The sequence below is a fragment of the Mustela erminea genome, chromosome 16 (genome assembly GCF_009829155.1).
Source record: "Mustela erminea isolate mMusErm1 chromosome 16, mMusErm1.Pri, whole genome shotgun sequence".
NCBI lineage: Eukaryota > Metazoa > Chordata > Mammalia > Carnivora > Mustelidae > Mustela > Mustela erminea.
In genome coordinates this window covers 16,935,321-16,949,425 of record NC_045629.1, presented here as the reverse complement: position 1 = coordinate 16,949,425, position 14,105 = coordinate 16,935,321, and the positions used below count along the sequence as shown (strand labels likewise).

The 14,105-nt window shown below is 39.2% G+C and overlaps 1 protein-coding gene across 1 annotated transcript in view; it reads left to right on the top strand.

Annotated features, from left to right (window-relative positions):
* The first annotated feature begins 1,026 nt into the window (after window positions 1–1,026).
* Window positions 1,027–14,105, top strand: part of LOC116574727 (cytochrome P450 7B1) — a 164,966-nt gene continuing 151,887 nt past the window's right edge. The window contains exon 1 of the mRNA XM_032315478.1: window positions 1,027–1,161. Coding sequence (XP_032171369.1) covers window positions 1,049–1,161 — 113 coding nt within the window. The 5' untranslated portion in view covers window positions 1,027–1,048. The remainder of the gene's footprint in view (window positions 1,162–14,105) is intronic.

Here is a 14,105-nt window from a genome sequence, read left to right as displayed (position 1 = left end):
AAATAAAAACTCATATAAAGTAGAAAACACAATAGTCTCAGACTAGTCTGGCAAGAGTGGTTATTAGTTACTTATCAACAAGCAATGAGGGTAAATTACTTAATCAGAGTATCATTGTATGTTCTCTAAAATACTGCTCCAAATTACATCACAAGTTTGCTGTGGAAAGTAAATAAACATGTGTGAAGTCCCCAGTAAATGGGCCTTACTCCAGCAGAAATATTTTCATAAGTTTCTCCCTTATCCTTTGTAAGAACAACCTGTGGGGCTTGTGCCACTTCTATTTGGGCCCTTAGCGTTGTTGTGCAATAGACGGGTCTTTCTTCTCGCTTCCTGGACTGTGTGCCTCACCGCCCTGGTCTCCACTCCTGGCCTCTCTCGGGCAAGCCTTCGCACACAGTAGGCTCTCAGAAAAAGCGTGTGAGCAAACGGGATGTGCAGGGCGAAAAGAGGCGGCCCGGACCAGGCTGCAAGCAGCGCACATGCCAGGTTATCTGCCGCTCGCCCGGTTCTCTGTTCTCTGGGTCGCGCCTAAGAGATCAGGGTGCCACTGAGCAGCGGGCACAGTCCCACGCTCTTCAAGGAGCGGGGGTCCCTCCTCCTGAGGGGCGCGGGCTAGGGGATGAGGAATCCAAGCGACTCACTTCCAAAAGCGAACAGAAATCTCCCTCCTCCCGGCCTCCAGAGGTTCGTCGTCAGGAAATCCTAACCCCTTCCCCCTCTTCTCTGGCCCTCCTTCCGGCCCCTGGGAACCCGGGCGCCGTTTTCCAGAGGCCTCCTGGCCGGAGGCAGTCGCCGAGCGGGGCGGTGCGCGTGGGTGGGGGCTGGGCCGGGGGAGGGGAGTGCAAGAACTTTGAGAGTCAGCCTCGGGGGCCCGCGGTGACATTCCTGGAGGCGCCGCGAGCAGGCCCGCCTCTGGCGCCCGGACCGGGAAAGAGCCGCCGAGAGACGCCGCGGGAAGCCGTAGTGTCGCCGCCCCGAGAGAGACCCCCCTGGCAGTCCGCTGCGGCCGCGCGGGAAACAGACGGCGGAAGACGTGTCCGCGGGCATGGCCCTCTTCTCGCAGGAGCTATTGCTGCCGCAGCCACTCAGCTTCCCGGGCCTGGCCCTCGCCGCGGCCCTGCTGCTCGCGGTCCTGTGCTTGCGCTCCCGGCGCACCAGGTAAGCGCCCCTGCGGCCTCACCGCGCAGCTCCGCGGCCCGGGCCACGCATGCGCCCTGGGCCCCGCGGACCGCGCGCGACCGGGACGGCGGAGGGAGTACCCCCGTCTCCTCACTCCTTGTGATTTCGAGTGCGGAGAGTCAGAACTTGCTGCGGGGCAGCGGCGTCTCGGGGGACTGTGTGTAATCACAAAGGCTGCTTCTGCGTCTTCCCCATACGTACGCATACATATTAAAGCGTTGGGACCGAATTCGATTTGCTGCTCCAGTATAGGTTGTATGTAATAAGCCCCAGGTTTGCATTATTCATTATGCATCTCTCACGGCTTCCAAACAGACACATTTTGGGGCCCACTTAACAGTGAGTTGGTGCTTTATGGCCTAGATTTGTAGAGCATTTCGAGGGGGAATTTTCTTACATTTCTTTCAGATAAAAGTGAAATGTTTCAGGAGAATGTCAGTGTACGGTATGAACAATAACTCTGGGTGCTTCTCTGTGCCTCAGTTTACTTCACTGTACCTCATGTGGAAAAATGCGATAATAATACCTTGTGGGCATTTGGTGACTACTAAATGAGTTTATAGTGTGTACTTTGTGCATTTACTGAATTGTTTTAATTAGGACAAAACCAATAACAACACAATGCAAGAAGTATGTCGCTTCTTTATCTGATTTGAAAATGTGGAAGTAAAAACGAATGTTCCATGTAGAAGCATTCACTCGAAGTCACTGTATTTTCTGTTTGAGATTGGATCTGTTTGTTTAGGTATACATACACAAAGATATGTTTATATGTATATGTGTGTATGACACAGGTTGTTTCTCAAAGGTTTGGGGAAAATGGCACCATTTTACTACATTCAAATATCTGGGGACGTTTCCAGAATGTTCATGGATTATTACTCTAGAAGGGAGTATTGCTCTTCTTCCCCCATACATTCAGTGATTTTACTGGTATGTGCCATGCCCTCCCTCAGGTTGCCTTTTCCGATGGCTGTGCTCTTGCTTAGAGCCCAATGTTGGAATTTAGGGCACTCTAATTTCAGTGTTACTCTATTCTATGTAGGTTCCATCTTCCACAGTGTCTATCCTCAGCCAATGCCACATTTAAAATAAAACCAATAAATTCAAGATACAATTTGAGTGGTGCTAGGAAACTCATTTCCTTTCCAGCAAGTCATTAATCATATACATATTTTTTTTAAATGACCTTTTTTTTCCTAATAATTGACTTAAATATAGATACTTTCTAAATTGTTATAAAGACAACATGTAAAAACAGTCTGGTTAGCAAGGCCAACTTGAAAACAAACATGTCTCTATTATTCTTTCCCTACCTCCCATTCCCTGCAAAAATGACAAAAGTTAGTCTCAGAACAATATAAAATAAATATAAAATGGTTAAATTCTTCTAAATAAATGAAATACAGAGTGGACTAGGGGAGAATCCATTTTCTTATTTCTTCTGGTTTCTAAAGACCACTGGAATTCAATTTTTTTTTCATACTCTAATGCTCCTGCCTCTGACTTATAAGAACCCTTGTGATTATGTTGAACGCACCCAGATAATCTAGGATAATCTTCCCATCTCAAGGTCCTTAATTTAGTCACATCTGCAAAGCCCTTTTTGTAATGTAGGGTAACATAGTCAAAGGTTTGAGGGATTAAGACATGGACATCGTTGGGAAACATCATTCTTCCTACCACAGTGCTCCCTCTAACCTCCAAAGATTTATGTTCATCTTACATGCAAAATATACCACCCCGTCCCACCAGTCACAAAAACCTCAACCTATCACAGTATCAGCACGAGGTCCAAGATCTCATATAAATCTCATTCAGCTCCCAAGTCCCAAATCTCACCATTTAAATCATGTAAATTAGTGTGGGGATCTCAATATGATCCATTTGGGGACAAAAATTCCCAAGAACATCGTGGGTCCTTCATGTACGTGACAGGGATTGACTCCATCAGTAAGAGGCTTCTCCACAGATTTTTCTTGGATCATTCCATTTACATTCCTGGCTTCTTTTGACATTGCTGAGGGGAAACAGTCACATGCCTCATCTTTTCGATGATTGACCAGTACTCTACATGTGAATGACTATGTATGATTAAATTGTCAAGAGTTCAAAATAGCCAATGTGAAACCAATGAATCACTGAAATAGGAATTATGTAGAAATTACTGTGCACACACCAAAAAGTTTGCAAACTGGAAGTGCTCAAACTGGAACACGAAATGAGACTCAGGGGTATATTTTTATAAAGCAACTTGTATAATGAGAGAGTAGTGACTTTATTTTTCACAGCAATGGGTTTTAGTATTACAGTTTTCAGTGGTTACCTCATATAAACCTTGGGAAACAGTTTAAGTTTTGCTTATCATTTCTAGAGGCACAGGCAAGAAATAATCCAGATCAAGTTATTCTCACAAAATAAGCTAAATTAAGCTTTGCCTGAGTAACTAAACTGGTTCTGTCTGCCGAGGGACGCTTCAAGACTCGTCTCTATCTAGCTTTGATTTTAACTGAATACGCCAACCTTTTGATTTTTCCCAGGCACTAGCAAAATGTGTCCAGCCACATCCTTGGCTTTCTCTCCAGAGCGCTCCTCCTTGATAGTGTCCCAGTTTGCAGTCTGGATAGGCTGAGAATTTCCCAAAGCATCAGTTCCTGGTCCCTCTGTGCCAGGAATTCTTCCCTTCTTCTACATCTTCCCTCTCACATTTTACTGTAAGCAACAGGACAAACAAGGCTACCCCTTCAGCACATTGCTTCAAAATCTCTTCAACTAAATATCCAAGTTCATCCTGTACAAATTCTGCTTTCCATGTGACTGCAGGACACAATGTAGCTGAGCTTTCTGCAACTCTAAGAATCCCTTTTGTCCAGTTTACAATGGCATATTCCTCCTTTCATCTGAGCCCTCACCAACAGTGCCTTTGATGTTAATATTTTTATTTATGGACTATTTAGGATGCTGTAAATATTCTTTAAAATGGTATGTGTGTGTGTGTGTGTGTGTGTGTGTGTGTGTGTCCCATGATCATCACTTTCTTCTGGGTCCTCATCAGGGAGCTGTTAACATCTGTATTTCTACTCATCATCTATTCAAGGCAATCTGGATTCTTTTTCTATGGTCTTCCTCAAAATTCTTCCAGCCTCTGCCCATTGCCCAATCAAATTCATGTCTACATTTTTAGCTATTTGTCACAGCAGTGTGCCACTTCCAGGTACAAAAATCACACTAGTTTCCTATTGCTTCTATACCAAATTTTCCCAAATTCAGTGATGGTAAGCAACATGGACCTATTCTCTTACAGTTCTGGAGGTCAGAGTCTTCCTGGACTAAGATTAAAGTTTTGGCTGAGCTGAGACCCTTCCAAAGGGTGGAGAATAGTAGGTTCTGAGAACAACTGAATTTGCACTGTGTAAGTCTTCAACTTGAGAAACACCTCAAAGATTGAGCCCAGAAGAGGTTGCCTCACCAAAAGACATTTTCCAGACTACCTCAGAGAGAATCCCCTTCCTCAGCAGTAGATTCAAGGGTCCATGAATTCTGTGACCCCTGACCATGCCTAACTTGTCTGAGTCATTTTCCTTAACTCGAAAATGGAAACAACAGCTGTCACACTAGGTAGATGTGAGAAACAAAGTGCCCGAGACATGTGAACGCATTTTGTAAACTATGCTGTCACTTCAAAGACAATTGTCTGTACCATTATGTTTCTTTGTCACTTCCCAGAAACCCTTTTTTCCTAGTTGCTGTTTAGGAGAAAAAAATGGGGCGATTTTCCTTCCTTCTCTCCTTCCTCTCCCCCAACACACATATCCCCAAGCCCCCAAAAGGCTGTAATTGGTAAGAAATATGATTTAAATGCTGTTAAGATGAGTCAAAGTAAAAATTCAGTGATTTTTTTTTTCAAGCTGTAAGATGTCAAGGTTATGTAGATAATGAGTTATTTTGAAATGTTGATTTGTTGACATGACTGTATCACATAAGTCAATTATTTCCTCTTTCTAATTGATTAGTTACTCCCAAACTAGACATATGGTGCGCTAGATCCCTCACACTATTACCACTGCCTAGACAATGAGAAGAGCTAGGTTGCAATCATTAGTGGATTTTTTCTTTCTTCCTCTTTGCTCATGACAAAATATAGGAAAAGGATGTGGGCAGCTGAAAGCAAGTAATTTTCTGCTCAAGATTGTGCTGAATTTCACAGGTGGATTTTTATGTTTTTACATAGGAGGTGCTAGAGAGAGCTCCAGGCACATTTGTGGCAACAAGTAATCAGTTATGCATGGTGCTACACTTTCCCTTATTAAACTGCAGTGTTTGGATTGGTCTTGTTACCATTTGAGACCAATTTCAATTTCAGGTGTGCTTTGCAGTTTTATTTTGTAACTTAAAAAAAAAAAAAAAAAAAAAGAAAAGGTCCTGAAGGTAGAGAATCTTCCTATTGTATAATTATAGGAACATGTGAGCTCTGAAAACCTTTCACTGTTTATTTGTGTACCTTCAAAGTGACCATTTAATACATTGTTGATTAGGTCAACATTAAGGATTGCTAGATGCTGTAATCATATTTGCTGATAAATTCCAGCTATCCTTTAGAAGATATTATGTGTTTATTTAAGAGAAATCAATTCTGAAGTTATAGTAGATGGACATAAATCGAATACCTCTGTAAGAATAAAATCTTGGAGTGCTTGCCTTAGAAATGTAGGACTAGTTATGTATCTAAAGTCATCCATGACTTAGTGTTCCCTAATGAGGGGACCGTCTTGTAGAGGGCAGTGTAGTGTAAGGCAAAGAGCATGACTATGAAGTCAAATGGACCTGGACCCAACATCCAGCTCTATCCAACACTATCATGCTGATTTTTGAGAGGAAGGGAAGACAGAAAAGAACAATGTGGAGGCCCTACTTTATGCCATGCTTTGTGCTGAGATGTTTTGCATATGTTATCTCATTTAATCTTGACTGTGGTTCATGAGATAATTGTTACTAAACTATTTTTCAGAAGAGACGAGCACAATAAGAGATTAGCTCATTTGCTATGGTTGCAGATTTCCCCAGAAGTAGAGCTGGATTTTTGATTCCAGTTCCCTTATAGCTATGGTAGACAGAATAAAGCCCCCTCAGCCTCAAAGTTGTTCTCCCCTTCATTCCTAGAACCTTTTGAATATGTTAGGTTACTTGGCAAAGGGAAGATTAAGGTTGCAGATGAAATGAAGGTTATAAATCAGCTAACCTTAAAAGGTGGGACTATCCCGAATACTTGAGTGGGCCAAGTGTAATCACAAATTAACACTGGTAAAAAAAAAAAATAATAATAAATAAATAAATAAATAAAAATTAAAAAAAAAACAAATTAACACTGGAAGAAGAAGATAGGAGAGGAAGTCTCCCAACCATAGGTGGCTTTGGAGATGGATTAAGGAGTCTAAGAGACAAAGAATGTGCAGGCAGCCTCTTGAAGCTGGAAAGACAAGGTTTCCTCTCTAGAACTTCCAGGAAAGAACCTAGCCCTACTAACATCTTGATTTAGTCTGAGACCCACTTTAGACTTCTGGGCTACAGAACGTAAGATAATACATTTATATTGTGTAAGCCACAATTTTGTGGTAATTTGTTACAGTAGCCACAGAAAACTAAGGCAGTAACCAAGCCATGCCATGGTTTTGGCCTTAAACTACATTGCTTTTTTTTTTTTTTTAAAGATTTTATTTTATTTGACAGAGAGAGACACAGTGAGAGAGAGCTAGAGAGAGAAAGAGAGAGAGAGAGAGAGAAAATGTAAGCAGGGGCAGTCGGGGAGGGAGAAGCAGGTTTCCTGTCGCAGGGAGCCGGATGAGGGGCTCCATGCAAGGCTCAATGCGGAGCTCGATGTGGGGCCAGGGCTTGATGCACACTCAGTGCCTTCATCACTATACTAATGCATAATAATTTGAGAATCTGGAGTCCTAAACTTCACAGATCATCATGGACTATTCATTAGTCTCTGTTCCTTATCCATCAATATGCAAATAAGTTTTGAAAGCTTTTTATGTATCATGCATCTCTGAATCTTTAAAATCATTTTGAAAATAAATCATAGATTGTTGGCATTGAGATCTAGATGTGAATTGGTCCGATTTCTTTTGTTAATTTTATTTTATTTATTTATTTGGCAGACAGAGATCACAAGTAGACAGAGAGGTAGGCAGAGAGAGGAAGAAGCAGGCTCCCAGCAGAGCAGAGAGCCTGATGCGGGGCTCTATCCCAGGACCCTGAGATCATGACCTGAGCCGAAGGCAGAGGCCTTTAACCCACTGAGCCACCCAGGCGCCCCCAGATTTCTTATTTCCCAGACTTGGTGCATCCCTATATCCTGCTTCCCACAGCCTGGAGGATAAAACCAGAAGAGGACCCTGAAGATTTGAGGAGACCTAGAGGGGACGAGATGTTGCACTTCACTGACTTCCCAAAAGTAGTAGAGCAGAGAGAACCATCAGCTGTAGAGGAAAGATTAACAGCCTCTTGTAGGAGAATATTTTTGTATTTTATCCAGAGTAAAATCCCATTGAAACTACTCCAGGTTACTCTTCTGTGAAAGGCAAAGGACAAAATTATAGAAAGCTACTTTGCTGAATAAGAGAAGGTGACATCTATTATATTGTGCATTTTTATAGCCAGAGTGCTCATTTTTATGGCTTTGGCATTTTTTTTCAACACAGAAGTATTTGGGATGGGATTTTTTTTTTCTTCTGTAGGAAAGTGGAAAGGATTAATTAAGTCTATAATTGCTTAATGTGGAAATTAATAGAAATTTTAATAAAAGTGCAACCATAACAGGATTTAAATCCTTTGTCATCTCTCCTCATAACTTTATCCTAAAGAGTTTATGATAATGAAGAAGAAACTTCAGATGCCTTATTTTACTGGCTAGTTTCTCAGTGAATATTTGTCATAAGAAATGAAGGATGAATGCATGAATGGACAGTTCGGTGTGGTAATTCTGTACTTCTAATATGGATATTTTAGAGTTGTAGATATTGATATCAAGATATACAAACTGCGTACAAAAATGATACATCAAATGTCATACATAACATGTTTTCTGCAGCTTAATTAGAAAGTGAAGGTGTCATAATCAAGTGCTTACCTACCAGGAATATTTATAAATGGAGATCTTATCAGTGCAATGTTATTCTTTAGTGTAAACCTAACTGAAAACGTAGCGATTGGAGTGCACTCAATTCCTAAGATTCCTGCTTTTTCAAATTCAGAGTTTAAACAGATATTGTTAACTTTCCATTTTAGGCATTGGGTTTTGCTTATGATTCCCTTCCCTGGCATAGATGGACAATGTACTTTATTTAATAGATGAGTGCTTCTTTGAGAAAGGGCTGAGCCTGGTTTGGTCAATCACATAAAATCACACACATTTTGGTTTTCAATACACTTAAATAATGGTAGGATGATTACTCAGAAACTATTAGAGACACCATGTTTTCTGCTTGAAAATCAAAATCGTGCTGGTGAAAACATTGCTTTGTATTAGCTATATACCTTGGAACTAAGAACATCCAAGTCACTTTATCTCAGGAAGACAAGTGGCTTCCTGCTCAGTCACGTCTAGTGGGGATTTAGTGTCATGATACTGTATTTTGGCGGTGGTGTCTTTTGGGGGCAGGATGTGAGGGGATTAATGTCTTTGGGTGATGGACAGTTAACCACTTTATGGGTAGCTACTCCAATATTGTTGATTCTTGCATATTTTTGTGTATTGAGTATTATAATACTAGAAAATTGTTTCTGGCTTATTATAATAACAGCCAACACTTTTGAGTACTTCCTATGTGCCTACTGGACATAGAGACAAGTATTTTATATTCATTATTATGTTTCATTTATTGACTCTTCCCTCACAGTAACTTTTCTCATTTTATAGAGGTAAGAAGTAAGTCTCATTTAAATAATGTTCCCAAAGTCATATAACCAGAATGAAGTGCAGGTGTACTCAGATTCAGACCCACTCTGTTTGACTTCCAAGTCCAAAAATTTAACACTTTAAATTTATCTTTTTCTCTTATTCTTTTTAAATCTTTGCAATAATAATCTGACATATACATTTACCCTTTACTGAAAACTAAAATATTACAATGTGATACAACTTTTAAACATTACTAGTAGAAATTTAATTAAGACAGGAATATATATGTTAGGACTTTAAAATAAGAATGTGTTAAAAATCTAAGAAAAGCAGATAATAATAGTCTGTTGTATCTCTCTTGCACTGGATTGTGTGAAAGTCACATTTGATGGACAATATGAGGAAATATATCTTTTTCCTTATCTTACATACTGGCTTTTGCACCCTTTCATTTAATAACTCAGGAGAGGATTTGAGATTCACTGCAAGTCCGTGTTAAGATACAACAGAGAATAGGACAAATGACATAGGACCCTGCCCTTTTTTTCTTCCTCTGGACATATACAAATCTGCACACACTTAATGTATATAATTTGATGAGTTTGTAGATAAATATACGTCCATGAAACTGTCATAAACATATCCATCACATGCAAGTTTCCTCCCATGTTTATATATGATGATGATGATGATGATGAGATAAGAGCACTTGACAAAATATCTATCGTCTTAGCAAATTTTAAGTATAACGATATAGTATTATTAACTATAGACACTATGATATACAGATCTCTAGGACTTATTTATCCTGTATAACTAAAACTTCATGCCCGTTGACTAATAATTCTGTTTCCTCCTCTCCACTGGCCCCTGTTAATGTTCATTCATTCAACTCTCTTCTTCTATGAGTTAGACTATTTTAGATTCCTTATGTAAGTGATATCATGTAGTATTTGTCCTACATCTGGCTTATTTTACTTAGCATAATGCCTTTCAGGTTCATCCAACTTATCACGAATGGTGGGATTTCCTACCTTTTTAAGGGTTAATAATATTTCATTGTATGTATAGACCACATTTTCTTTATCCATTTATCTGTAGATGGATACTTAGATTGCTCCCATATCTTGGCTATAGTAAATAATGCTTTAATGAAAAATGGGAGTGCAGATCACAGGATCCTGATTTTAATTCTTTTTTAATATATACCCAGAAGTGTGATTACTGAATTATTCAGTAGTTCCATTTTTAATTTTGAAAAAATTCCATACTGCTTTCCAGAATAGCTGCAACAGCACTCCTAACAATGGTGTACAAGGGTTCCATTTTATCCTGTATTTGCCAACTCTTGTTATCCTTTTATTTTTTAAAGATTTATTTACTTATTTGAGAGAGAGAGATAGACAAAGAGGGTATATTACACAAGTTGGCGGGAGGAACAAAGGGAAGAGGAGAGAGGGAATCTCAAGCAGACGCCCTGCTGAGTACAGAGCCCAGTGCAGGGCTCAATCCCATGGCCCTAAGATCATGACCTGAGCCTAAATTAAGAGTCAAATGCTTAATCAACTGTACCAGCCAGGAGCCCCTTGGTTCTTTGATAATAGCCATCCTGGAGAGCTATCATTGTGGTTTTGATTTGCATTTCCATGATGATTAGTGTTGTTGAACATATTTTCATATACCTGTTGGCCATTAATATGTCTTCTTTAGAAAAATGTCTGTTTAGTTTCTTTGTCCATTTTTAATCTGTTTGTTTTGCATTTGAGTTGTAGGCGTTCCCTATAGGATTTGGAGATGAATGCTTCATCAGATATATGGTTTGTAAATATTTTCTCCCATTCTGTAGGTTGCTTTTTCATCTTATTGATTGTTTCGTTTGCTGTGCAGAAGCTTTTTAGTTAGGTGTAGTCCCACTTGTTTATTGTTGCTTTTGTTTCCTGTGCTTTGGATGTCATGTCCAAGAAATCATGGTCAAGAAGCTTTTCCTTTGTTTTCTAGAAGAGCGTGCCTCTTGACCACAAAGAATAGTAAGCAGGCTGAGAGTCAACCCTTAATCTTTCTGAGAATGTGTAAATCTGATTCAGGATCACTGTTTTCAAAGGGAACAACAGGGTTGAAGCAACCTGGAATCAAAGGAGAAGGCTATTTCACCCTCCAGGAGTCAACTGAAGACAGTTGGGTGTGTTTCCCATTTTAACCCTCCTCAGAAGTGGGTTCCCCAAGCTGTTGAACGTGTCATTGCTGCAGTTATTATTGCACTTATAGAAGCAGCATTAAATATTGTGTGAGGAAGTGTTACAGACAGTTCAAATATTACTCGATGTTGCAAAGTGTAGTGGTTCTTGATATGTCTCTTGAATGCTTTCGGGCCTATCGTGAATGTTCAATCTTGCTTTGGATTTTGAACGGCCGTTTTCTCCTGGACAAAGAATCTCAGTACTATATGCAGAATGTGTAACTTTGCCCTTATATTTCTTTGCAGGCATACATGCAAATTCTTTCACTATACATTCAGTGTGTGTGTGTGTGTGAATATATAAATGTATAAATATATGTGTGTATATATGTGTATATATTTCAAACTAGTTCTACCCTTTTTGCTTGTCAGTGTGTTGTGCCATATGGTATCGAGCATCATGCCAAAAGATAAAAATATTTCTAGAACATATGAAATCACCAGTCAACTGAAGAAGGGTAAAGACTTTTGACCACAGCATTTGTGACTCTGATGCATTTGTGGGCAATAGTACGTAGCTTCATACCCCAATTCTAAAAACAGGACATATTTCGAAGTTAAAATGGCACTTACTTTTTAAGGGAAGGAATCCAAAGGCAAAGGCTTCGAAAATTTTATTTTTCTAAAGGAATTGATTCAAATCAGTGTTTTCTTTCTAAACTGAAATTCTCCATATTTATTTATAGAACTTTCCCCCTCTTATTTTAATCTCTAGAGTTACCATACAGAGAGGCCTTGGAGATGGAACCCACCACTGCAGGTGGATTGAGTCTTCTGGCTGTGGATAACATGGCTACTATGCAGTTTTTCTAACTTATTCCATAGACGGGATGTTTTAACCAAAAAAAGAAAGGTACAGGAAATCAAATCCCATAGCATTCTTAGGGCTCATGGAATAAAGCCATAATAACAATGTGATTTCAGAGCTATTTACTCTCCAACAATAAGCAATAGGCATAAGCAATCTGGTCTATAATATGCAATACTGTGCTACTCAGATTTTACTCATTTTAGGTCTCAAGTAGACCTAGATTTCTTTGTGCCACATTGAATATTGTTTTCAACTGCTCAACTGATAAAAATGAGGGAAAAACAGTTTATTTCCTAGCTAAGGATTGAGTGGTTTTTTTTTTTATTTTTTTACCAGAGAGGTACAGTATTAGGTAAAAAAGAGGAAGTGCCATTGCCATGACATTTGGGGGTAACAGTTCTGTAAATAGTACTTACGTTCTTTGACAAAGATCTAGTCCTAACTTTTCATCTCTTCACTAATTGATTCTTCTTCTTTTGTATTTATTCACCTTCCCTAATTGTCTTTTTTTCTTTTTCTTTTTCTTTTTTTTTACAAAATGGCCCCACATGGAGGGCTTGGATTTTATGGGATGGATCTGACAAGAATAGTCTTGTTATAAGTCATCTTAGCAAGGCTCCTTCTCATTTTATGATTTATGTTTGAACCCAGCTATATTGCGATATACTTCTTAGGCAGTGGTTGCTTTACCACTTTGTTCTTGTACTTTTCCCTTTGTTCACTGGACATCTACTATGGAAATTTTCTTTAGTTCCGAATATAAGTTAATGAGGTCGTGGAGGTAGGTTAAAATGTTCTTAATTACACTACATTGGAAGATATATGCAAATCATGCTCCACTTTATAAGCAACTGTAATATTTTTAAAGGGCTAGTCTTTCCTTTTTTAGGAGCTAAAGTGACTGATTCATGTCAGTTTCCTCAATCTGCTTTAGTGGGACTAAGATAACTCAGTCCCTCTTTGAAACTCTGTATTTGTACTCTTTTAAAACAGTCATGTTTGAGAAGAAATGCTGGCCAAATAGAACCAAAAACTGAAATAGTGTCTATTTTTGGACTTTAAAAATTGTTCATGTCTTAGAAAAAGGAACACATAACCAAAGATTCTCAAGCACTGTTTATATGATAGGGTAAGAGGGCCTTTAGGTATTTTAGGATAACTCAGATTTGTAGGACGTTTCATGATCTGTGTAGCAAATTTAGAATAATGATAAGTTAATCATTTAAAATTGATCATTATTTGTCAACAGCTTTGAACAATGACAGTTTTATTAACATAATTATGATATACACAGATTTATTTTCAAATCCCCCTCCTTATTTATGATTTGTTATCAATAGAAGGAAAAACAAGGAAGAGATATACAGGGACATTGTTTCTGTCTGTCACAGGTTGACTTTAGAAAAATGACTAGAATTTCAGATACCTCTAGAGTTTACTTTTCACAGGTCTCTGAAGCCTTGGTAAGATCAAGTAAAGAAGAATCCACAGTAGTAAGGGCTTTTCTTCTTCAGTAGTGTCTCCAGGCTGTCACTAAAATGCTGCAGTTACAAACAGATTCAGAAAATAACTTTGAAAATTCATTTTTACTAGAAGAGAACAACTAAGACCATGGTATTTGTGAAATCAGAAAAAATGAAATTCCCACAGGAGAGGAAATGGCATGATAATATTTCTCACTCTCTCTGAGCCTCAGTTTTCTCATGTAAATAAGGAAGTCAGACTAGATAATCGCTTTGGAAATAATTTGCTTCTGTAGGGAATAGGGACATTGCCATTCTCAAATTAACCCCTCAAACTACACACATTTCAGCTATACAGAAGGTACGTGTCTTCAAGAACAGTATGTTTTCTTCTGACTTCATGGCAATACCCTTTTTTCTGCCCTTTTAGACCCAACATAAAAGCTGCACCTTTCTGGAGTTTTTCCAGCTCTTTCCCAGGCAAAGTTTACCATCTCTTCCTCCAGCCTC